Source organism: Diadema setosum, chromosome 1 (assembly GCF_964275005.1).
Source record: "Diadema setosum chromosome 1, eeDiaSeto1, whole genome shotgun sequence".
NCBI lineage: Eukaryota > Metazoa > Echinodermata > Echinoidea > Diadematoida > Diadematidae > Diadema > Diadema setosum.
Genome location: NC_092685.1, coordinates 43,691,314 through 43,717,918, shown reverse-complemented (window position 1 = coordinate 43,717,918; position 26,605 = coordinate 43,691,314). Strand labels below are relative to the sequence as shown.

The window sequence follows — 26,605 nt, the reverse complement described above, 5'->3', positions numbered from 1 at the left end:
ACTTCGTTATAAGCGAATTTCGTTGTATGCGGATCGCTGTGCTATAGGTTTGTATGTACAGAGAATCGGGACTTCAGCTAGTATGGACAGGTTATTGGATAGAAAATGTGGTGTGTTTCTCATGGCGCAAGCTGTGTAGAACTGAGGAATAGCAACGACCAACTGTTAGCAGATATGCCGAGACACTTGCAAGGCCATCATGTAGAAGCTATAATATGCAAATAAGAGGGCATTATCTTCGTTAGGTCCAGTGACACAGACGTCTTCATCATCTTGCTGTACTGTGCCAGGTCGGATGAAGGAAAAATAAATATAGACTTTGGTTCGGGCAAAAACAAAAGGTAAGTTGATGTCTCAAAAATTGCAGCAGTTCTCGAAGAGAAGCAACCTGACATTGCCGATGCACATATTGGTCTCTATGACAGGTTGCGATTTCACTTCACGTTTCTCCAGGAAAGAGAAAGTAAAACCTTACAAAAGATGGAAAATAGTGCAACACACATCAAATCTTTCCAGTCTCTCTCAAACGAGGAAGTAGATACTCGAGCTGCCACATTCTTCATCTGCCCACTGTATGGCTTTGCAACATCGGACATAAATGATGCCAGATATTATACAATGTCTTCAAGCGAATGAGCAGTGGACATGACAAAGGTACTGCCCCTTGCAAGACTGAATAAGATCATCTGCTATTTACTAATTCTCTTCCTTTCTGTGCCACAACACTTAAAAATCACATCCAAGAGCACAGTATGTCGCCAGAATGTGGAAGAGAGCCATTCCGACAGTCTTGTAGACTATGGGTGGAAATCTACCCAGAAGCACTTTGAGCCAGACTGGTACCAAGGAAGTGCAGTTCCCGCATCACTCGAAGGCTCATCGTTCAGTCCTTCAGATAATGCAAACCGAGACGATGAGGAATCCGAAGTGACATGGAGTGAGCAAAGCGATGAGAGTGATGAAAGCGATGAGAGTGATGGAAGCGTCAGTGATGACGAAGACATTCTAAAGGTTGTGTCCCGAAATATTGCGAATTTAGTTTGACTCTTGGTCGTAATGATGCAAATACTGTTTGCCCATGTACAAGATTAAGATATTGCCTAGTTCCTGTACTCTCTTCCATAAATTATCTAGAAGCTTTAAGTGAAGAACATTATAATATTCTGACGAGATATACAATTTTTTTGTGTGCATTACGAACATTAATCTCCAACATGTGTCCAATAATGCTTTGTTTCAAAGTTTATTTTTTGTGTTGCAAAGGTTCACATCACAGAGGGCGCTACCCTAAATGGTGGAAGGGTTATACTTTTTAATGTTTGAACGGACTAGACTTATCTCAAATCACAAGAAGGGCTGGATATAGATTTTTACAACCGTTAGACAATATTGAGATATTTATAGAGAGTATTAACAACTATCTTCTCGAAAGTGATCAAAATCTAGGTGTCATTTTCTCTAAAACAGCGACGTCGACAATGATTGCCATATTCACCATCAGGAGCATCACCACATAGCAAATAGATGGTAAATACATACTCCAAAATAGTTGGATACCAAATAAAATATATCTAGGACACTCTTAGAAGCCGAAACTGACATATTAATAATGATCATTCAACTCAAACTGTCTCAAAAATTTGGGAAAACTGCCAACCGGAAGTGACGTCATACATTGCGTGATTTTGGCTGGAAGGCAATCTAGGCCAACGATGAGACCCGGCAGCAATGCATTTTTGTGATGTCCAGGGTCCATGTAAACTTCCTATGAGATCAGTGGCTTGTCCGCTTTTCGGTTGAATAAACCTACTGGGCCCCCGGTCTATAGGGTACATGCTGCTCTGGCTCAATTTGTGTAGATCGTTGTTGAGAAGCAGAAGGCCAGGTTATACACAGGATGACCACCACGCAAGCAATGCGTAGCAGAAGACGAGTATGTGTTGTTGGGGCAGGGGTTATAGGCCTTGCTTCGGCCGTAAACATTGTGGAAAACATACCTGGTGTCGAGGTAACGGTTGTAGCTGAAAAATTCAGCTCACCTGACATCACCTCCTGTGTGTCGGGAGGGCTGTGGCACGGAAGTGACAGCATCGGTGCTACTCCGCGAGACAGGTTGATGTGAGTTTCCGAGTTCGAGTGAGCACTCGACCTCTGTAAAATCTCTCTCTTTTTTTTTTTTTTTTATTTTTTTTTTTTAGGCAATATTGTTTAACCCCAGGGCGCTCCTTGTACACAGGTACCAACGTTACGCGTTGGAGCTGGTCTCAGTTTGCAGTTGTTATGCTTGTATGCAGCTGTGTTTTTTTCCTTTTTCGTTTGTCACTGCGAGACAGGTTGGGGGGGGGGGGGGATGGGGGGCTGAGAGGCGGGGCTGCAGCTGGTAGCCCCCCACAAACATTTAGACCACTCTATATCTCAAACTCATCAGGGGTTCTACAGGAACCCCCCACCCAACAAACAATATATAAATGTATATGTATATAATATATATATATATATATATATATATATATATATGGAAATAAAAATATAAAAACAACAACAACAACAATGCAAAACCCATGACTTTCTTTGGAAGGTTCTGCATGCCCATGTCAGATTCCGCCTTTCAAAGCAAAAAAAAAAAAAGGGGGGGGGGTGGTGGAACCTAACCGCGACCAGCCCAATGCTCATGTCCCACAGTGGGTGTACAATGGAGCACCCTGGGGTTAGGGGGGACCAATGGGACCCAACCACATCAAGCACTAACCAACTTGACCAGCCCGCAGCCCCCTCACATTAAAGATATACTATCATATGAATGTAGTTAATGTTCCGCTGCCCTTGTAGAACATTGAATTCAAACCTCTAAAATGTGGATGTGAGAGCCACCCTGAGGGAGTTTGGAGCTGTGGTTTTATTTAGTACGCACAGCCTTGGGCTTGTTGGGGTTGTATTGATTATCATAAATTCTTCATGGAATGGGATGTGTTATAAAGTCAGGGTTTTATAATGGAGTTTTGGGTTTTCTTGAGTATGTTGGGGAGTTGAATCTTGGGTAGGTTCAGTGGGGTTGTACTAGCCGTGTAGGCTACATGTATATCTCTCTGAAAGAGATTGCTAGCAGTGCTCCACATAAATCTTCATTCCTGTGGTATACAATTCTGACATGCTACTTTTATGGAAGCATATTTCCAGTTTTGGTCAATAAAATATATTCAGTTCAATTCAATAGGCCTACATGTATAAATCCCTCAAGTAGTAATTTTCTTTGTTATGCAATGCCTTTTTCTCCCTTCAGAAAGTGGAGCCGAGAGACATGGAATCACAACTTAGCCTTAATGAAGACCCCTGAAGGCTCGAAAGCGGGGATCCAATTCATACACATCTATCGCATTTGTCCCCAGATTGTCACTCCAGATATACCAGTAAGTCCACAAGGCACAATTATGTTATCAGTGAAATAGACTCGGCCTTCCTCCTACTGTACAGAAAGATTTCAATGTGTGGATGTGAGTACATGTATTGAAATTTTTTGCTCAGTCCATTTACTATGTGATAAATAGATGTGCAAATATTCTTTGGAATACTGTAAAAGGAGGATATTTGCATGCATTTTAACTTTGCGAAAAAGGCCGTCGCCTCCAATTCGCAAAAATTTCATGCTGTGAAAATATATTACTTTATAGTAGGTCTGGTATACCTGGTGTGTTTAATCTACAAGAATTTTTTGTGTTATGTATGCGTGCAAGTGTGCAATACATTTTCTTAGCAGATTTTAAAGTGATCAAAAGTTATTATTTTCATTAGGACGTTGTGTATAGGGTCCTACTGTAAGCAGCTAGACTCATGTTCCATGCTAAGATTTGACCATTGGAAGCAATACCCATACTGATTGAAGATCAAGTTTTCAACTCCATGTTTCAAAATTGTAAACTTGACCATTTACTGCCAATCAAAGAACATGATGGAATGGGTCAAGATAATGGTGCAGTCTCATTTACTCAGAGGCCCAGCCATGCACTGACTTTTACTGGCTGCACTTTCCCTATCAAATACAAAATTGTAGTTGTTGTGATCACTGACGATAACAACTGCAAATCTGCTAGATTGTGCAGAGTAAGAGGTTACTAGCCACACGTCTAGTAAATTTGTCATGCAGCCAGTAATTACTGCGTACATGGCTCTAGTCTTTCATCCAGCAAATTTCCCATGCATAGGTGATTGACTGGATGCATGGTGAAAATGATTATGTTTCATTTTTTTTTTTTTATTTTGGGGGGGGGGGGGGAGGGGGGGGGGGTTGGGTGAAAATATGTCCACTATTCTATGAAACAGATGATGCACATTTTCATTGTGCATCAGTAGGAATAGCGTGCATCAGTAGGAATAGCATGCATCAGTAGGAATAGCGTGCATCAGTAGGAATAGCATGCATCAGTAGGAATAGCGTGCATCAGTAGGAATAGCGTGCATCAGTAGGAATAGCGTGCATCAGTAGGAATAGCGTGCATCAGTAGGAATAGCATGCATGCATGCATGGTAGCAGCGGACTCTAGTCTAAACCTGCTCGGCGACCGTGGCTTGTGGGTTAAACAACCCCATAGTTACATCATGCAAATAATTCCAACTGATGCGCTGAGACATACGCATCATTTGTATGTTCAGATGATGGGAACTTTTCCATTCTTTAAGTGATTTAAGTCTTACCGGTAATTAATTATTTTTCCTCCATGACAGGAAAGCCACTGGTGGAAGGATGACGTGTTTGGTTACCACATGATGGCGCCACACCAGGTTGAACGCCTCTTCCCGGGTTACAAGTAGGTCTCTGTCACTTTTCTTCCTCTCTGTTAAACAAATCATATTACCCCATTCCTCCCACGATCATCCGAGAGCCTTCAATGCCCCTGAATGAGATTCTTCTTGCCAGTTAACAGAGACTAGACAGGCTGGTAATCCGCCTGTGCAAAAGCAGTCAAACAATACATGTATCTCCTTTCCACTGTCAACTACAACATGTGCCATCCAACAATGAAAATATCAATCGGATGTGAGGTATGAATAGAGCCTGCACTGATGGCTTTACAAGCTCTTTTCTTATACACAAAAGAGGCACCCGAATGGGGTCAGCGAAGTTAGGAATATACTGAGCTCTGCCTTGATTTCTATGTACATGTCTTCATACGAGTTTTAGAGTGAAACTTCTGCAAATTGTATCGGAAAAAAAAGGTAAATAATACTGTGATACACGTAGTTTTCACACAGAAAGAGAACAGCTTTTGTCAAGAGAAGAAACTCTAATTCGTTCTATCAAAGCCATTTTTCGGGGCAGCATAACACACATAAGCATGAATTTAGGCCACAAATGCCAGCACTCTTTATCTACCTGGTATACTGTACGAGCTGAAATTTTCGCGTACAGATATTTTCACGAATTGCTACTTGGAGGACATTTTCGCATGTTCGCGGTTGCGAGGGTCTAACTGAACTTAGTTATTCGTGTGTTGTTATTTTCGCGTGTTGTTATTTTTGCGATTCAAAGGCAATTTGCGAAATTCGCGAAAATGAAACCACCGTGAAAATTTCAGCTTGTACGTTACCAGGTTCCTGTTTATCAGTTGATGCCTCAGGAACCTGGTATACCAGGAACATGTTAAAGTGTTTTTCACTCTGTTCACTTGTCAGTACTTTTTGCCTGTTTTATGGTGATCACAGATACTGTAAAAGTGGATATTTCGAGTGACTAATTTTTCACGCTCGGCTGGTAAGAAGAGTTTTGTGGGTTTTTAATTCCGCGTAATCAAGACATCAACTACTGGAACATACGCAAGGAAAAATATTCGCATGCTTTTATTTTCGCGCTAGTTTCTTGTTGCACGAAATGCACAAAATTTCCACTTTTACAGTACTCTAATATGACTAGTCAAAGTGAAGCAAAAGTGGATTAAAGGATCATCCCCATGATGTATGGGTGACTACATGAATGAATTCCAGTAGGCCTTAAAGACCAGAACCCCCCCAAAAAAGCAAAAAAAACCAAAACAAAACAAAAACAAAAACAAAAACAAAACAAAACAAAATGAAAAAAATTAAATAATTTACAAGGGGCAAAAAACAGTGCTCAACATTTGATTCCGCATAGAACTTTGCCAGCTTTAATTTTATGAAGCAGTTAGTCCTGTGTATGTGTATGTGTGTGTGTGTATGTGATACAAAATGTTCAGTGGACATTCCATAATGGTGATGCACTGTTGAAACCATCTGGCCTTTCTCCCTTGAATGGAGATGTCAGCTCTGTCAATAAAACGGTTTCATTCCCCTTGCATGTGCGTAAAAATGTTCACTCTGGGATACTGTCCACACTTGCATCTCCTGTGGTGGTTTATGATGGCTCACAAAGATTGCTGTGTCTCAGTAATGTAGAACACTTCATTGTCCTCTTGGTTCACAGCAAATTTTGATTCTATTTTGTGCTTATGCAGGGCTCGACACTAACGGTGGCCCGGGGCCACCAAAAATGAAAGTCGGGCCACCAAATTTCAGAAAAGGGCAAATTTGGTGGCCCACCTCGGGCCACCAAAATTTTTTGAAAAGTGTGTCAATAAATTCGTAACTTTTTGCGCCGGAAATGCATAAATGCATGCAGTGAGTGTGCGACTTATCAAAAAAAAAGGGACTTTTATCAATGGTTTTTTGTTGTTTTTTTTCGGGCCACCAATTTTTTCTCTCGGGCCACCAAAAATTTGAAATTGATGATTTTGGTGGCCCCATTGGGCCACCGAAAAATAAAGTTAGTGTCGAGCCCTGACTTATGGCATATTCAAGTCTGTTTGTTTTTTGAGAATTTGTGCCAGGCAAGAATCAGTTATGTGTATTTTTTTCCAATATAAAGTGACATATTAGATTTTTTTTTTTTTTCATGTGCTTGCATGTTGACCTTACATGATGACATGCTCTTGATAAGAAGATGTAATATTGTTTATCCTATTCCCATTTAAAAAAGAAAGGAACAAGTGAAGAAAGAAAAAAAAACACGAAAAACTTAATTGTTGAGGATGGGCTGATTTTGCTACAGCACGCATTTTCCATAGACACTTGCTCGAGTGTACTCGGGACTCGTCCTCAACGGGTTAATGTTTGTGGTTTCAATCACAATTCCTGCATTTTCTCCACCCACAAAACAGGGGAGCCTTTAGCTACCTTTCATCGATCACCGACACCACACTCTATCTGCCATATCTACGCAATCGGTGAGTATTCTATACTATCTTTTCTCTTTTTTTTCTGGGTGGGTTGGGGGGGGGGGGAGGGAAGGAGGGGGAAGGTGGAAGGGTAGTGCTTTTAGGATGAGAGCATGTTGTGAATCACTCCAAATTTATGTCAGGTTTTAGGTCTCAATATGTCTTTGTTCCCTAAATTGCCCATAACTGTCACATTAATGTCCTGTTTTCATTATACATAAAGGATGTAATGTGTTTACCATATAATATGACCTTGCTGAGCCACAACGAATCTATTTCTTAAAGTGCCTCATAGCTTCTAGGAAGTGGGGCCGCTGCACTCGTGACTGAATTAGAAATCCAGGAAATGAGCTTCCCTATTCCAAATAAACTAGGAACTTTGGAAGCACGATCTCATAACATTTGAGATGACACGCTAAAGAATCACAATCGGGAGTTTACCCCCCAAATGACAATTCATTGAATACAAAAAATCTATTGAACACACCAGTGAAATTTGAGGAGAATAGGGTAATCTGTTCAAAAACTATTGTTTCTTTAAAGTTTTTGTTTAATCCATGTGCTGATATTTCTACATGAGAAGGTTATCGTGCAATTGATGTATTGAATGTCTTGTTAATGTGGATATACATGACCGCTCTTGGGCAACATTCTACATCCACATAAGTCACATTCCTGGTCATGCAATTTTGTTATCATTTACAACTTAAACAGAAGCAGAGAGACTTGTTATTGACCTTGCTGTCCCCAAAATTTGACTGAGTGTCAGGAACATATACATATATACATATTTTTTAAGAGGAATTTTAATCATTGATGACTAGTCTCACACAAAAAAGAAACCATAACAGACTTAACTTTCTACAATTACTCAGTGATTGACGATTTGACTAAATGTTCAAATTTCAGGTATTTATCTTTCCCTCTGTGTACATACCTAATTTTGCTCAAACTCCAGGGATTAGTTTCTTCTCCTGTGCTATAATTGTAAACATATATCTATGTTAGGACAACATTTGTCATATGGTCCCACCATTGAGCAATATTCATCAAATCTGAAGAATATTCAATTTTTTTCTTGTTGCATTTTCCATTACAAAATTTAGTTTCCGTGCCAAAGGTGGACAGTTGGTGGAGAGGAGGCTTGGTAGCCTTGCCGAGGTAAGAATGTGATTGCCACTGTAGGCAGGTGGCCAGTATACACAGAGTTCTCTTTTAGTGGTAACTTCTTCTTCTTTTTTTTTGCCAAGGAAGTGATGTTTCTTTTGCCAGTCTTTGTATGTTTGTCTTTTGTGTGCAACTCTTGTGTTAAAAGTTGTAAGTGGATTTGGATGAAATATCAGGGGAAACGTCAGAAATGTGCCAAGATTCCTTGTGATGGTGATTCCAATTGCCACTTTGAGCTGTTTTACTACAGCTGGTACAGAAATGTTCTATTAGTTGCATAACATTTTGGGAAAGATGTCATCCTCAAAATGTGATGCAAGCTGGCAATAACTCTTGAAAATTACCACTTATGAATGTTTCTTGAATATAAACACACCCTTATCTAATTAAAGGTATTTTTACCATTGCAAGCAGTGATTTAAAAAATGTTCAAGTTATCACATTTGATGCATATATGTAGGTCAGTTGCATTGCAAAAAATCCTATCACATAAAAAAAATTGCCATAAAGCCTAAAATATAAGAAGATATCCTTATTTTTTTTCAATAAACCATCTGTAGATGTTTTATTCTACAAACAATGTTATTATAACTAATGTTCACATTTTGTATATTCAGCAATACCTAACTGACATTGACTATACTGATTAACATTTTACATTGGTTGTTTCTATTTCTAATTCACATTTTAGAACACAAGCACGAAAGCTGGGTTTTTGTTTTCTCTGCAAATCATAAATAATGCCTTTAATTCAATTTTTCTTCAACCAATCAGCTCGCAGGAGAGTATGATGTTGTCGTCAACTGCTCAGGCTTAGGGGCCAAGACGCTGGCTAATGACAAAAACATTCGGCCGATGCGGGGCCAGATATTCAGAGTAAGTCGGCAAAACAATTAGGATGGATGGATAAACACATCTTGACCTTTTCTTTATTTTTATGGGAGGTTAAGGGGTGGGGCATTGCAAAACAAGCTAAAAGAATAGATGCATTTTGGCAAACTGTAAAGATATCAGAGACAATGTGATGCCTACGTGTAGCCAACTCGTTCATGCTCCCTCGTCAGTACTTGCTCCTTTTCTCTGCTGGTATTGACAAGATTTGCAATCTCATCTCGTGCACAAGTTGTGCAGATAAAGATCTTCTAGGATGTTAATGTTTACACTTCGTCTTGTTATATAGCTTTCACTGATCATAAATTAAGCTTCTAAATTGGTTTATTGACGCTGTAGTATGTGTGGGTGAATAGCCAAGACATTTCCTTAATGGCTGCCTATCGGCGGAAGTTATGCTCTATTCAGTATTTTATCTTCTGCTGCTTTATCTTCAACACTCCAAAGATTATAAACTCATGTCAATGTCTAAATATATGTCTGTTGAGATATGTGTAGCATCATTAGCCATCATAAAACAAGTGTATTGAACACATTAATGAAGTTGTGTGTTCATTCTGTGTTGTGTAGTATCTGATACAGAAGCGATAGTAACTTGATACTATGAACAATAAACAATTGAAGGCTATGTTTAACCTGATAGTGTGTTAACCATATGAGGTCACATGCTAAAACCAAACAATGCCTGTCAATGAGTGATATGGCGTCAAATGTGCCAATTATGCAAACAGTGGTAAATCAAGATTAGTTTAGCCAGGGTTCATACTCATAAACATGTATCTGACGCCTGGAACAAGCTTAAAATGATGTAACCCTCAGGACGCCTTGTATGACAGAAACTAAAAGGGCAGCCAGACAGTCTTTTTTTTCTTTCTTCTTCTTCTTTGCTGTAATGGTCGACATGAACCTTTATGGATACAGCCATAACTTTGAGAAGCATCAATTATTTTTCTTTGCTGTGGGGGAATGAAAATACCAACCACCCTCCCCCCCCCCCCAAAAAAAAGAGAAAAACAAACCTGGAGTTTCATATTACAATCTATGCTGCTTTCTGAGCTTCAATTCACCTTATTTAGACCCAGTAGCACAGAGTTAACATGGAGTGGGAAAGCTGTCTGGACATGCTATTTCTCGGATATAGCTGAGAATACCTGTGACATATATGTTACGTTCAGACGGCAGGCCCTAACCTCGAGGTTTAGCTCTTGCCCCCTAACTACGACGTGTGTCCACACGACGAATCTTAACCTCGAGGTTAAGCTTCTGCCCCCCCCCCCATAACTACGTGTGGGTCCCACTCGATGTTAAAACCACAAAACTGGAAGTTTCAGCCCACACTGCTAACAAGGCATCTATTTCTTCTTTAGTCCAACCCTGTCGGACTCGCTTTTACCGGTACTCTTTTTCCCTCTTAACTTCGAGTTCGTTGTTTTTTGTGTCCACACGGTGCTTAACTACGAGTGGGGACCCCCCGCGGCTCGTGGTTAGAGAGCTAACCATAAGATTTCTCGTGGCTCGAAACATCGAGTAAACCTCGAGGCTTGCTAACTACGAGTGCGTCTTCACGGTTCCTAACTACAAGCTCTAACATCGAGGTTTCCTGACCTCGAGGTTAAGGGCTCCCGTCTGAACATAACTATTGTGTACAACTTTATCACAGATATCTATGTAAGTTCACACACAGCCAAAGAACCTCAACAGGAGTCCAATGTTACTGATGAGCGTACGCTCTGATGCACATTTCCCTGACGGGTGCTATTTTTGGTGTATGAATGTACCCCAGTGGCCAGCAAATGAAGATCAATTCAATTTAGCCATCCGTGTCTTCCGGGTCTCTAAGCACAGAGTTGCATTGTTGGCTTTCCACGGTATGGGTAGAGGTGAGGTTTCAGCTTTTATCTTTTTTGTGAAATACATAGAAACCACGTAATGAAATGTTAAAGAGCATACAATAATATTCTAAGAGGAATTCAAAGTTTAACTGATGACAATTGGTTTTGAAATGACTGAGACATGCAAAAACAAAGTAAAACTAAGCGATCCTAATTAAAGGCGGGACCCATCTTTTATTAGAACCACTTTGTTTTGGATATCTCAGCCATTTCAAAACCAATTTTCATCAAATAAACTTGGAATTCTTCATTTGAATTGTATACCCATTAACATTTCATGAGAGGTACAGTTGAACCTCTATTATCCGGCCTCCCTTTATCCGGATCTCTCTATTATCCGGACGCAATCTCGCCGTGATTTTGCCCAACTCCTTGAGAACTCCTACACAAACACACATGAATTACATATTACTTCCAACATGATTAACATACATTACATCAAATTTCCTTCCAAATTGCTTACCCTCAGACATTTTAACATCCCCAAACATCCCCAAATGTAACAATGAAAAGGTTGCAGTATACACATTACTGCATGTGGTACTACAATGGGCTACATCAGTACATGTGTATGTATGTACATGTATAAAGCATTGAGTCTCCCGTATCCGGCCAAATCCCTTATCCGGATGAGCCCCGGTCCCGACTTGTCCGGATACGAGAGGTTCAACTGTATCTCAATATCTGAAAAAAAAAAAATCATCATCAAAAAACATTGGAAACCTGAAGCCCCATCTCAACCAAAACTGTACCATCCCTTTAAGGTATCCCCACTGTTTCCTATGACGTCTTCTTTTCAATCATCCTTTGCCTGTCAGGTGCGAGTCCCTTTAAGGTATCCCTACTGTTTCCTATGACGTCTTCTTTTCAATCATCCTTTGCCTGTCAGGTGCGAGCCCCTTCGCAGACGTTCTGTATACTGGAGGAGTACAGCAGACACGCCAAGAGAGATGTTGAGGCAGACTGCTACGTCCTGGTTAGGTACGACGAAGTCGTCTTTCTTTGTATCCTATTAACCCATCGAGTCTATAGTTTGGTGCGGTGTACAAGAACGTTTATACAAAGTTTGATCTATTCCTTGTTTATGTGTCATAAAGAAAATTCGAAAAGCTATCTTTCATTTGAATTTTGTGTTATTAATATGTCATTGTTTTGGTTGCAAAATATCCAAACACTTCTAGATTGAATAATTCATAACTGCTTCTTCACTTTGCGACACTAGCTCTTTTATCTCTTACAAATTTACAGATTTAAATTTGGCTGATACAATGAATTGAACCAGTTCCATCCAACCTTTCTCCAAAGTAAGATATATATTACTTGATATTACTTAAATCTGCCACAATAATGATGACAAAATGATAGTACCTGCAGTCAAATTCTTCCTGGACCTGATGAATTAAGAATACATGCACTCTGTGCTTTGTAGTAGTCCCACTGTAGGACTGAAGAGTGGCAGGAACCAAAGGTACTCCATATTTTTTACTGTATTTTATTCTTATTTTGTATTTTTGGTAATACAGATGATCTCAGAAAATTGCAAGAGAACTGTCACTTATCCTTTCTCTTAAGTCTCTCATCACCACCACCACCTACTCATATTCTATGTTGATGGCATTCTTAGGTGATGGGTCATAGAAGTTTGATTTATGAAGGCTGTGAATTTGCTGATGTATGCCTGCATGTGTGATTGTGTCATGAATAATTGAGTGAGAATCAATGCATGTGTTCTGTGCAGTTTGGTAGACTACAGTGGTTGATAGAAAGTAGTGCTTTTCTTGGTTTGCATAATATATAACAGCAGTATCATTCAGGTGTGTTCTCTGATTTTGACTGGAACTGGTCACGTGTCATGATGTAAGTGTGTCTATGAGTGGAGCATTAAATGCTCTCACATCTTGCTCATTTTAGTGTCTGTGCCATGAATTTGCTATGTTGTATATTTTATATGTTTGCATTTTAAAATCATAGTATTTTTTTATAGAATCAGCATCATATATCAATGAACAAATGTACAGTGGTATGTAGATGAATTTAATATGAATATATTTCATTGGTATAACAAATTGGTGCTGTCGTTGTTTTGTTTCCAGCGTTCCACGTCTTAAAAGCTTGGCTTTTTAGTGGTGTGACAGACTGAATACCTACATTACATTACAACACATACATCAACAATCCCTGGTTCAAACACTTGGAGAGAAGGTGAAAAGGAAGAACTCAGAAACAATATTTTAAATGTCAAATTATTGCTTATTTATTAAGATAATTAAAGACAGAGTGAAAATTACAAATATTATAAAAAAAGAATAAAATATATTCAAAGAAGGAAAACCAACGAGCGAAAACCAACACGGCACTGTTGTGCTGCACAAACTCGTGCGTGACAAGATGTCTGTAAATATGTAATAAGAAAAGAATGAAATAAATAATTTGTATATTTTCAAACAGCTCACCAAGACACAACAGTAATCTTATGATGTAAATCTTGGATGAATTAACATAAAGTAAAGCATAGAACAAAACATAGAAAGATATTTATAATGATAATGATAATTATATGATACGAGCTCATACATTGATAAATAAGAATACGTAAATACGTCATGATATGCTTCTCACAATACAAAATACGCATAGAATATATTTACCTCCTACATGAGCAAATTACACCATCCACGGCGCCTCACCAGCCGATCTGTTATGATTAGCGTGCGTTACCTACGCAATAAAAGAAGTTAGTTCCGCTATTAAACTCATGTAGACTGACCAAACAATCCACAAATATATTCAAATGTTTACAAATTACAACCAGCTCTCGTAACAATATTTTCGTAAAAACTCATAGATCTAGCTCATAAACAGATACTGCGGTACGGAGCATATGATATACTGGATATCGCTAACATTATTAAGAAGATACATGTACACTTGTATTCTGAATGTGTACGACAGTAATAAATGATATATTTCACCAACCAACGGTTAAATAGAGGTATGTTGGTAATAAAGCAATCCGGCTAATTTGCAATGTAAATATAATTATTGTCAAAAGCAAACAAACAAATAAAATATTTGCAAAATATGTATTTAATAATTATCAGCAAAACAGCTGTTTATAATGCGCTTACCTATGAAAGAGTCAGTTAGTTGTATTGTATGATGAAATCCATTACAAGCGGGAGTGCTTTGAAATGAACGTCTGGATTGTTTACGAGTCAATCCAACAATGAATTAAATTATAAGCAAGCAATAACAATTTTGCGCTATGATGTCAATAAGGCGCGCGGTTACCATGCTGCTCAACAACACGCGCCTTTGGCCAGGCCACCATAGTGACCGCGGGGCATGCACCGCGTCCTCATTGAGTGGTGCTGATGGAGGGAACAATCCTGTCCTCATTGAGTGGTGCTGATGGAGGGAACAATCCTGTCCTCCCACAGTGGAACACTGTTTTCCGTCATTATGATTACTTACTCTTTTTTTTTTTTTGTTACCATGACAAAGTGTGCATTCTTTCTTCAGGTTTTTTTTCTTTTGTTTAATGACATCATTTGTGCATATACTTTATATCCTATTCTAAAAAAAAAACTGTCCTTATCAGATGAATGAAAGACAAATCGACAACTTGTACCACTTTGAATCATGTTTTCTTTTTCTTTTTTGATGATGGAAATAAACTATTGAATTGATAAATCTATTTTGAATGTAGAAATGGAGTGGTCATTCTTGGGGGGACAAGGCAGGCAAATCGATGGGACACCACACCCAACAAAAAGGATGGTGAGGAAATCATGAGGAAGACTGTGAGATTGCTTCCAAATCTGAAGGTAAAGTGGAAATTTTCCATAATAAATATATACAGTGCACTCCCTTACAACGAACACTGTTTGAATGAAATTGCATCACATAAAAATAAAAATTCAGGTCCCAAACTTATCAATAAAGTCTGTGGGACTAAATTCTCTTAAAATGAACACTGTCATAGCAAAATTTTGGTTATGGCAAAGTCATTTCCAAATGCCATTGACAAAGAAAAGCAAAAGGAATGCGTTCTGTTATAACAATGTGCGGATCGCTTATAAAATTACATTGCCAAACAAACATTTACAGAGCACCTCTGTATGGCAATGACATTTCACATTTTGCTCTGTGTTCGCTCTCTGTGTTTACCTTTTCCTAATAGAACTGGCATTATGTTCATCCGAAAGGAATAAAGGCTCATTATTCTGAAGGTGCATTGTGCCGAAACACACTAATATCATATACCTAGATATTTGTTTATTCAAAAATGAAATAAGGTTCGTTTTTACAAACATTTATGTGGTATTATTCCGAAGATTCATTGTTATGAAGGTTCAAAGATGATAGGAATCTTTGTGATTCTAAAGGTTTGTTAATCTGAAAATGAATTATGTTTCATTAATCCAAAAGTGAAAAAAGTGTATATACTTGCAAACCTTAAGGATTACAAACCTGATGTCATTTTCGGATTAACAAACCTTTGGAATAACAAACCTTTTTATGCCTCCGCAACGAAGTGGCCAGAGGCATTATGTTTTCGGGTCGTCCGTCCGTCCGTCCCGTTTTGTTTTTGTCGATATCTCAAGAACCGTGTGGTGGTTTTACATCAAACTTGGTATGAGGGTATATCCTTGGGGGATAATACTTTGTGTGGATTTTAGGGTCACAAGGTCAAAGGTCACAGGGTATTTTGTGAAAAAAAAATTGAAATTTCATGTTTTTCTCCATATCTCGCAAATGGTTCAAGGTATCTTCATGGAACTTATCATATATGCTTGTACCGATGGGCAATGATTATCTAGAGAAGTTGGGGGTCATGGGTCAAAGGTCAGGGGGTCAAAGGTCAAGGTCAACTTCTTAAAATATCACTACTTTCCTTATATTTATGCAATGAATGAAGGTTTTTTTTTTATTTTTTAACTTGATGTATACATGTATTACCCAATATATATTCTGTGGGAGGTTTCTTGCCAAAAGGTCAAAGGTCACAAGGTCAAAGGTCAAGTGAAAGTGCTGAATTGCACTTTTTCCTCCATATCTCAAAAGTAACTCAAGGTATCATCATGAAACTTACATATTTATGCATGTTCAACCTAACAGTGATTCTCTTTGGAACTGTGAGGTCAAAGGTCAAAGGCCAGGTTTAGATAATGCTATTTTCCCATTTGATACTGAAATTATACTTTTTCTCAATACCTTGAAAAATTACTCAATGCATAAACTTATAAAAGGGTCAAAAGTCAAGTAAAAATCATCAGTTCCCCAAATACAGTACCTGCACTCTGACATTTTAATCATTCATCCAATTGAACCTTTTAGGAAAGTGAACATTCAGCACATTTGTGTCAAACCTGTCATTTTAATATTTTGCCAATTGTTTGAAACTGTCATCACACATTGTCAAGACATTGTACTATAGACCTATTAGGAGAACCATGCATTATGGCGGAGGCATATCAGTCGCTGTAGCGATATATCTAGTTTCATTTTTGTATTAATGAACCTTTGGAATAACCAACCTTATTTCATTTTGGATTAACAAACCTTTTTGAATATTTTTTGAATCAAACTGATTATTTTTGCTGTGTAGAATCTGTTGATTTGAGTTGTATAACAACATCTGTATCAGTAAGTATAATTGATCGGCATACACAATTAACATAAACTCACTTTATTTGTGATAATCATCGAGAATAGTGATATTAGACATTGCAATTTTAGTATTTTTGTTTTGTATTATAGGTTGATCTCATTGTGCAATGGTAAGGATGAATAAGATTGATTTTTTGTTGTTCTATACATTTTTTTTTCCATCGCTACGCTGTATCTTGTGCATATTTTTAATGTATTCGTGGTCCTTTGTTAACAATGTTTGTAATTCAGCCTTCGGGCTGAATAAAACATCTTTTCAATTCAATTCAATTCAATTCAATTCAATTCAATTCAATTCAATTCGGAATGATACACCATTTCACTTTCAGAATTACAAACTTTTGGAACAACAATCCTTTGGAAGAACAAACTTTCAGAATAACAAACTTTGCTTAATTTTTCGGATTATCAAACCTTTGGATTAACGATTCTTGGGAATAGTGAACCTTTGAAAACTGGACCCTTGGAGTAACAAAACTGTAACCAAACCCTAACCATCACTTTTATACATGTATTTTCAAACTAAACATGAAAATACTAACAACTTTATGCTCCATTTTAAATGTGAAATTTAAACAAAACTAATGAGATAACACTGCATTTTACATTGCTTTTCAGCATGTGATTAGCTTTCAACAAACAACTTACATTTTATGCATGGTTTATTTGTTTCATCACAAACCGTATTTGTACGGTGATAACAAATATAACAAAAGAAAACTGCCAGTCTCAGGGACTTCGTTATAATGGGAGTCCACTGTATATGTGTCATTTCCCCTACCTTTTTTTTCTGTATGGATTATCAGGGGTAAAGGTAAAAGGTCACAGATTGGTGCACTTTTTTATTGTTTAGGTACTATCATCATCTGGATGTATCAGTCATGTAAATTGCAATTTTTCTGTGCTCCGGGCTTTTTTTTTTAATGTAGCATAGAAAATTTATGAACTAAGTCTTGATGTAGAAATATATGCACTATATCCACACATGGAGAACTTTTCTGTAATGACTGAAGTGTCTGTGATGCTGTGTGCTCATAGGACTGTGAGGTTCTTGAAGAAAAGGTTGGCCTGCGGCCCAGCAGACCAGTTGGTGTTAGACTAGAGGCGGAGACGATGAGGTTTGGCTCCCAGGAGCTAAAGGTAAGATGGCTTCCTTTTATTGTATCATTACTCTCTTCTCGAAAATGAAAACCTGACACAATCCAAAAACAATTGGATCTGAAGCACAAGTGGGTATTATTTCTTAGAGTACCCCAAATAGTTTCTATAAAATGAACTGATAAGTAAAACATAAACTCGCATTTATAACGTCACTGGGGCGACAAGACCTCGTATCTGAAATTTTGGTGAAAATGACTTTTTGGGATTAATGGTCGGATAATCAGTTAAGTGATGTCCTGTCCAAATCCTAGCTGTCTTACCCCAAAAATGAAGCCACCATGGCATGTTAAAGGAAAGGCTCTACAAATTTGATACAGTGCTTTGACTGCCATGTTTTTTTACTCTCCTGAACATTTGACATTTTGTAGATACGAGGTCTTGTCACCTCAGCGATGATGACTGTGAATAAGAGAGAGAGAGAATACAGAGATAGTTAAATATGTCATATTTTCAAGAAAGGAAATTTGAAAAATCAGTCATTTCAGTCATGTTGAGTCTTTGTCCCTTTACTGTTGTCCAGGTTGTCCACAACTATGGCCATGATGGTAACGGAGTGACCATGCACTGGGGCTGTGGGAGGGAGGCTGCTGAGATCGTCCGTGGCATCCTAGCCTCTTCACCATGGCAACCACAGTCCAAGCTGTAGACGGTCCAACTGATATTTTACAGGTTTGGGCTGTAGCCAGATGTTACATTTTGCATTTTGTTTATTTCATGAAAGCATACACAGAACTAACACTAGCAACCCATTCAGTAATGGGAACACATCTGAGTTTATTTTTCTTCCATTTGTAATCCTTGTGTCACACTTATTCATTATTAATTAATTTTTTTTTTTTATTCTTGCATAAGTTGCTGCTGCTTGATAGTCAGCAACCATTTTTGATTTTTTTTAAATCTTTGTGCAGCCAAAGAGATCAAAATTGACTATGTTTTACACATACAGAAATGCATGAAGGAGATGAGTCGTTTTCTCCAAGTCTCTCCTGTGTAATGTGCCAACTATGAAACACATATACCAAAGTAACCTTCACTGCCTTACTCACCTACCTCCATACACCTGACTATGCATCTGTTGCCAGGCAACAACTTTCTATGCCGTGTTTAGGATGGTATAAACAGATATGGTCCTGCACAACGTGTAGGTCACTGTGAGATCACTGCCCACACCATAGGTACCCACTTGTCATGTAACAGTACAGTGGACTCCTGTTATAACAAAGTCCTCGGGACCGGCAGTTTTCTTTCGTTATATCAAAATTTTGTTATAACCGAACAAATAAACAGTAAAAAAGCATTGGATGCCGCGGCCTGAATTTTTATTTCATTGTAACTGGTATTTTGTTATAACTGTGTTCGTCATAACGAGAGTGCACTGTACATACATATGTCTGATGGCAATAGTTTTAGTACAAAGACTAGACTAGACTACTCAGTTCCTTGATAAGAGCTTGGTTGAACACTACAAAGTGATGGAATGATTGAGAATGGAAAAAGAGACCTATTCAAATCCTCTTCTTTTCTTTAAGGAGGGTGCATTTTTACTGTGAGAGTAAATGAGGTTTACTGGCAATTTTGTGAAATGCAAGTTTTGTTTTTGTTTTGTTTTTTGTTTTAAATGCTATGTGTGTCTATGTAAAAAAAAATATGCATCTTATTACTATTTTTTTAGACATGTTCTTGCAATATCCATCAAAATTAAATTTCAACTATGTTTGTGTTATTAAATAATATATACAGGCATGTCTTCCAGGAAGATTTATGTATTTGTGTTATGTTGTCATATGTACTGTCCATGGAATTTTAGTTTAAAACTGTGTGTGGGTTATCAAATGATACTGTATATTGAAATCTTATCTATAATCCTTTTGTCTTTTACAGTATGTCATCTAATGTAAGTTTCCAGTGACATGTTCATTTTCAAGTAAGTGAATCATGTGTCTGTCAAGTGCATGTATGCATTTTTAAAGTTTGCAATAACTTATAATGTTGTCCCAAATCTATAAGTCTGTGATTACTTATTTTGTTTAAGGAAGGTCACTTTTGTTCTGTTGTTGATGTGATTATTTCATCATTTTCTGAAGAGATGAAAAGTGTATCAAAAAAAGGAACGTAGTGTCGTTGCAGAACTTTACCGAAATAGGAAGCATACTGCTGTTTCCATGTCTGTGAAGATTGAGTAAGGTTATCATTCAGATATGCCTGAACGTGTTTCAGACAAATTACATAAGACATACACACATACAAATCACAAATTTTCCCCTTCCCATTAGGCACAGAGGTACATGTATTCAAATTATGTTGCTTTTTATGCCTCCGCCACGAAGTGGTGCCGGAGGCATTATGTTTTCGGGTTGTCCGTCCGTCCGTACGTACGTCCGTACGTCTGTACGTCCGTACGTCCGTACGTCCGTACGTCCGTACGTCCGTCCCCTTTCGTTTACGCGATAACTTGAGTAATATTTACTGGAATTTTACCAAACTTGGTCCAAGTATGAAGTATGATGGGGCAACGATTTGATAAGATTTTGGTTGAAATCGGCTGAAGGTCAAAGGTCAAAGGTCAAGGTCAAATCATGAAATTGTATCCGTTTACGCGATAACTCAAGACTGTAAGGAGCAAATTTCACCAAACTTTGTTGGAGGATGATGTATGATGGGACAATTACTTGATTAGTTTTTCAGTGAAATCGGACAGAGGTCAAAGGTCAAAGATCAAGGTCAAATCCTAAAATTTATCTGTTTATGTGATAACTCAAAACTGGATGAAGCAGCTTTCACCAAACTTGGTCCAAGGATGATGTATGATGGGACAATTAGTTGAGTAGATTCTAGTGACATTGACAAGAGGTCAAAGGTCAAAAGGTCAAGGTCAAATGCTAAAAATGTTGCTATTTCCCCCATATCTATGCAATGCCCGCAGTTATTTTCTTGAAACTTAGTGTAGACATGTACTACTGCGTAAGGATTCTCCAGAGAGAGTTTCATGTCATAAGGTCAAAGGTCAAAAGGTCAAAGGTTAGGTGAAAATGTTGCAATATCACTTTTCTCGCAAATGGTTCAATGTATCTTCATGGAACATGGTACATCTGCATGTACTGACTGGCAGGGATTATCTAGGGAATTTAGGGGTCATGGGTCAATAGTCAGGGGTTCAAAGGTCAAGGTCAACTCCTCAAAATGTTGGTACTACTGTATTTCCCTCATACATGTATACTAGTATATGCAATGATTGCATTATTAGTTTTAAAAGTGTTTAATATATGTACATGTATTACTTGATGGAGATTCTCTTGGAAATTTCCAGCCAGAAGGTCAAAGGTCAAAGGTTAAGGGTCAAAGGTCAGGTTTAAATTAAAAAAAAAATATTTTGTACTGTAATTACACTCTTTCTTCATACCTTGAAAATTATACTCAATGCATAAACTTATAATAAGGTCGGTCAGAAGTCAAGTGAAAATTTTCAATTCCCCAAATATGTGTACCTGCACTCTTTAATAGACAATTATAGCAAAACCAGTTCGTGGAAAGTGAACATTCAAGATATTTCTGACAAACCTGTTATTTCGATATTTTGCCAGTTATGTGAAACTGTCATCACACATTGTCAAGACATTGTACTATACACCTATTGGGAGAATCATGCATTATGGCGGAGGCATCAGTCGCCGTAGCGACATTTCTAGTTATGATTTACAGTGCACTTGCATGGATGTAAGTTTTGTGTAAGTTTGTCTCTTTTACATGTGTGTATGCAAAATTACATTCAAGCATCATATATGCTACAAAATGCAGGGAAAAAATGGTATCGTAGTTACCTTGTCAGGAAGACCAGGTTTCAGTTATGCAATCGTGTCAAAGAGGTTTCCACATTATGCAGAATGCAAAATACAGTATTAATCCCCCCCCCCCCCCCCTTGGGGTGGTATCCTGAATTTCTTTCTAGGAAGAAAATTCTCCCTAAGTCAGGATTTTTTCCTAAGTGGTATTCGTGAAGTCTTCCTAAGTTTCTTCCTAAGTGTCTTCCTAACTTTTTTTTTTCCGTAAACCTAGGAAAAAATTTAGGAAGATATGCTAGTGAGGATGAGATATGCAAATTTCTGACTTAGGAAGAAGTTGGTATTCTGGAATGCATGTAGGAAAGAATTCTATTAAGATATTTAGGAAAGCTACACCCCTGTCCTAAGTATGTTGTTCAGATATAGCAAGCTGCAAAACATTGTGATAGGCACTTGTCATTCACTGCACACATCATGTACTTTTTTGATAAGCGAAATGGGCATGAGAAAGGGGACATGCTGTGCACACCTGTATTCAACCCTGTGTCATATAATAATACACGATTGTCATTGGTTGGTTCTTTATGATACAGCATTTTGTATTGGCTCAAGAAAGGACATGGGTGGGGACAAGAATGGCCTAATTTGCATTAAGAAGTTCCTAGAAAGAAATTTCAGAATACCAATTCTGTCTTTCCTAGGCACTTCCTAAGTTTCTGACTTGGGAAGAAACTTAGGACGAAACTTAGGAAGATTTTCAGAATACCACCCTTGGAGTTTAGTCGTTGATCTGCACTCGAATTTCAATTTGTCTTTATATGAGGTGAGTGAATGGGCATTTATTCGAATTAGGCAGGCTTAGAAGAGTGGCCAGTAGAAATACTCATCATTGTGGAATATGTGACATGGCATTTTAATTTTATTTGGTAGGTAGGTAGGTGTATATATTTCATGGATTCTAATTACAGAGAGGAGATAACAAATGTTGCAACTCAGCAGATTCTCAAAAACATTTATCACAGGAGACCATGATCTCACATCTGAAGTTTTGTCTTAGATATTTTCCTTGCAGTATGACTATGTAATATGTATATTTTTCAAAGGCTTTTCATTATACATTTGTGATAAATTATCATCATTCTTATTATAAATATGTTATTATTATTATTATTATTATTATTATTATTATTATTATTATTATTATTATTATCATTATTATCATTATTAGTATTATTAGTATTATTATTATTATTATTATTATTATTATTATTATTATTATTATTATTATTATTATTATTATTATTATTATTATTATTATTATTATTGTTATTATTGGCTATCATTATTACAGTGGACTCGAGTTATAAAGAAGTCTGCGGAACCAGCAGTTTTTTTTCGTTATATCAAAATTTTGTTATAACCAAACAAATGAATAATAAAAATACATTGAGTGGGTAAGGTTGTGGTCTCAATTTTTACCTCATTACAATTTGAATTTCATTATAACTGTGTTCATTATAACAGGAGGGCATTTGTATTCAAGGAGGACTATGGTATTTTGAAATAACTCTACGGTATTTTGGAATATTTTTTATAAGTATAACAATTCTTGTACACTTAATTTAGCACATCACATATGACAAGGTAAATTGTTTACTCTAGTACTTTAAGTGTGGTAGTTTATCCTTCTCTAGGCATGTTCCTGCCTGTTGTGGTATCCGAGTATCGATTCTATTTCTAAATGTCATAATCATGCTATCTCGATTGAATGTTGTGTATCACCTCAGGAACTTTAATGTACCTGCCCTCAGATGTTAGCACACTAATTTGTGTACGTGTGCGTGTGATTTTTGATATCGGGTGAAAATAAAAATCATGCTTCATGCTTATTTGAATGAATCTTAGATATGTTATTAGTATAGTTACAGAAAAGGAGGTGGGAGAGAACGAAGATGAGGAGAAAGAGAAAGAAAGATATAGGAGAATGGGAGTGAGCAAGTGTGTGTGTGGTGTGTGTGTGCGTTTGTGTGTTTATGTCTTTGTGTATAAATAATTGATTATGTATGTATATAATATAAGTATACAGGGTATGTATATGTGCATATGTGTGTGTGTGTGTGTGTGTATATATATATATATATATATATATCAGGGCTTGACACTAACGGTGGCCCGGTGGCCCGGGGCCACCAGAAATGAAAGTCGGGCCACCAAATTTCAAAAAAGGGCAAATTTGGTGGCCCGCCTCGGGCCACCAAAATTTTTTGAAAAGTATGTCAATAGATTCGTAACTTTTTGCTCCGGAAATTAGCAGTTAAATTTGTTTAAAGGATGGATGAAAAGAACTGAATGAGTGCCTGAGAGTGAGTGTTGCGAGTTTGTTGAAGTTTATTTATGAGTAGATGTCCAACTTCTAATTCTTACTATCATAAAACTTAAATATTTGACTCATTAAAAAAAAAAAGGACTTCTAATGTTTTTTATTGGGTTTTTTTTTCGGGACACCAAATTTTTCTCTCAGGCCACCAAAAATTTGAAATTTAGGATTTTGGTGGCCCCATCGGGCCACCAAACAAAAAAGTTAGTGTCGAGCCATGTATATATACATACACATATACATATATCTTGAGATTTCACGTGTTGGCTCCACGAAGAACTGAAGAAACAAACTGGTAATGCATATTTTTGGGCGTAGGACGCCGAAAATTTGAGTCGAATAAACTTGTGCTTTATTGGCCAAAAATGCATTACCAGTTTGTTTCTTCATAAGTGAGTGTGTGTGTGCATGTATGTATGTATGTGTGTATAAAGAGAGAGAAAGAGTGCTTCTTTGGAGACACACATTAACATTTTATGCTGTGTATCGGTCACACATGGCATGTCTGCAATAAGTGGAAACATTCGCTCTTCACATTCTTCAGCATCAATGTCATCTTTCTTACAGAAAGTCTCTGCAGAATATTATCCTGGCACACATTTGACAAATGCATTTGATCATTATAATAATGTATGTTCCCTCCCTTTGTCCTCTCTCTTTCTGTCCGTCTGTGTCCGTCTGTCTTTCTGTCTGTCTGTCTGTCTGTCTGTCTGTCTGTCTCTCCCGCTGACAGTCCCTCTCTTCTCGTGATTGTACGCATACACTGTTTACAACATTAGATTTTTATCGCCAGTCCTGACATCCGACAGCTATGATAGCGCCATCTCTCGGTAATGTTTACAATAAAACCTTTCCACCTTCAGCTCGCTCTGGCTCATTACACTTCTCTTCAGGAGAATTAGTGAATAGAGGTAGACTACTGGAGGGCATTTCATGAAGAGTTTCGTCAGATATTTCGTCTGACAAACTTTCAAAAGCTACAGAAATCCTTGCATGTGATTGGTTTACAGCAATTCTATCCGACAAAGTTGTCGGACAAAATGCTTCATGAAATGCCCCCCCCCCCCCCCCTGGAAGGTGAAAATGTAATGCCCTTCTTTCGAGATGTGTCCTGGGGATGTGTCACTATGAATGTGGGCGCAACGAATCAAGGAGGGCTTGCTTTGTGGAAGTTAATCGGGTTTCCTTAGAAGTACAATTTAGAATTTTCTTAACATGATTAAACAAACCTTAAAGGTTTCTATAATATAATAAGCATGATATGAAAAAAAAAAAAAAAACTCCTCTTATCAAATGCAATGTTTACAGTATACAAAGACTGGTATAGGCCTACATGTATGTACATTATCTCTGACATGCAAAAAAAGAAAGTATTTCGTGATTTGTTTTCATCATGAAAACGCACAGCATCAAACCTCACACATGGCACATAAATATCGGTATGAAATATGATACAATGTTTTTACACACACACACACACACACACACACACACACACACACACACACACACACACACACACAAACGTTTCCTAACCTAGTGTGACCGTAAAAAAAAAAAAATCAGGTTGAGTCACGTCAGAAATTTCATACATGTTATTTAGCCTGTATTGTAATTAAACTTAATTAGCGTCATTTTGGATTTAATACAAAACAATATTACAAACAGGGAAAGATAAAGTACATTGTATCGTTTCACTTATCGTTTCACGTACACAGTTACTATCAAAGAACGAGATTTCATTTTGTGTTTTGTGAATGCTTTAATCTTAGGAACGCCTGAAATGAATGCACATGCAAATTGATTTGTTACTCTAGTAAAATATATCTTATCAACTTTTCACAATCGTGATATGGTAAAATGAAATAAGACGTATTCTATGATGCGAGACTACAGCTAGTATAGTACTTTTTCCTCAAATGCATCATGATTTCCCCTCACCCCCCCCCCAAAAAAAAAAAAATCGAACAGTATGTTGTGATTCTATCTAGAAAAAAAATAAATATCTTCTTTATCAACACGGCTAACAGGAGCCAAATATATCCTTAGAATATTGAAGCTGTTACTTAACAGGATCTAACTTTTAGACCCCCCCCCCCAAAAAAAAAGGCATTTGGCATCGCATTATTTGATTGTTTCTGGATGAACACAACCTCCAGCGATAACAGGGAGTACAGTGGATCTTTAAAACTTACATCCTACCAACAGGAAACATCGAAAACTAGTACAGCATTGTGCTACAAGAAGAAACCCAAGAAATTTTACTTGATTACTTGGTTCTATACCTCAGAGAAAAGTATTCTTTTTCAATACTTGATTACCTCAGAGAAAAAAAAATTCTTTTTCAATTATATCTTATTGACATTTATGGTAAACTTAGGTATCTATTCATACTGTAGATGATCACTTCATATGGATAAAAAAGAAATAGTGAATTTAATC

The 26,605-nt window shown here is 37.4% G+C and overlaps 1 protein-coding gene across 1 annotated transcript; it reads left to right on the top strand.

Moving 5' to 3' along the window:
* The first annotated feature begins 1,892 nt into the window (after positions 1–1,892).
* LOC140230904 (D-aspartate oxidase-like) lies at positions 1,893–18,808 on the top strand. The gene is made up of 10 exons (XM_072311048.1): positions 1,893–2,118; positions 3,281–3,407; positions 4,720–4,802; positions 7,167–7,232; positions 8,330–8,384; positions 9,165–9,266; positions 12,063–12,154; positions 14,883–15,000; positions 17,885–17,986; positions 18,528–18,808. The coding sequence occupies exons 1-10, from the start codon at positions 1,898–1,900 to the stop codon at positions 18,651–18,653; spliced, it is 1,092 nt and encodes a 363-aa protein (XP_072167149.1). The 5' UTR covers positions 1,893–1,897; the 3' UTR covers positions 18,654–18,808.
* The last annotated feature ends 7,797 nt before the right edge of the window (positions 18,809–26,605 follow it).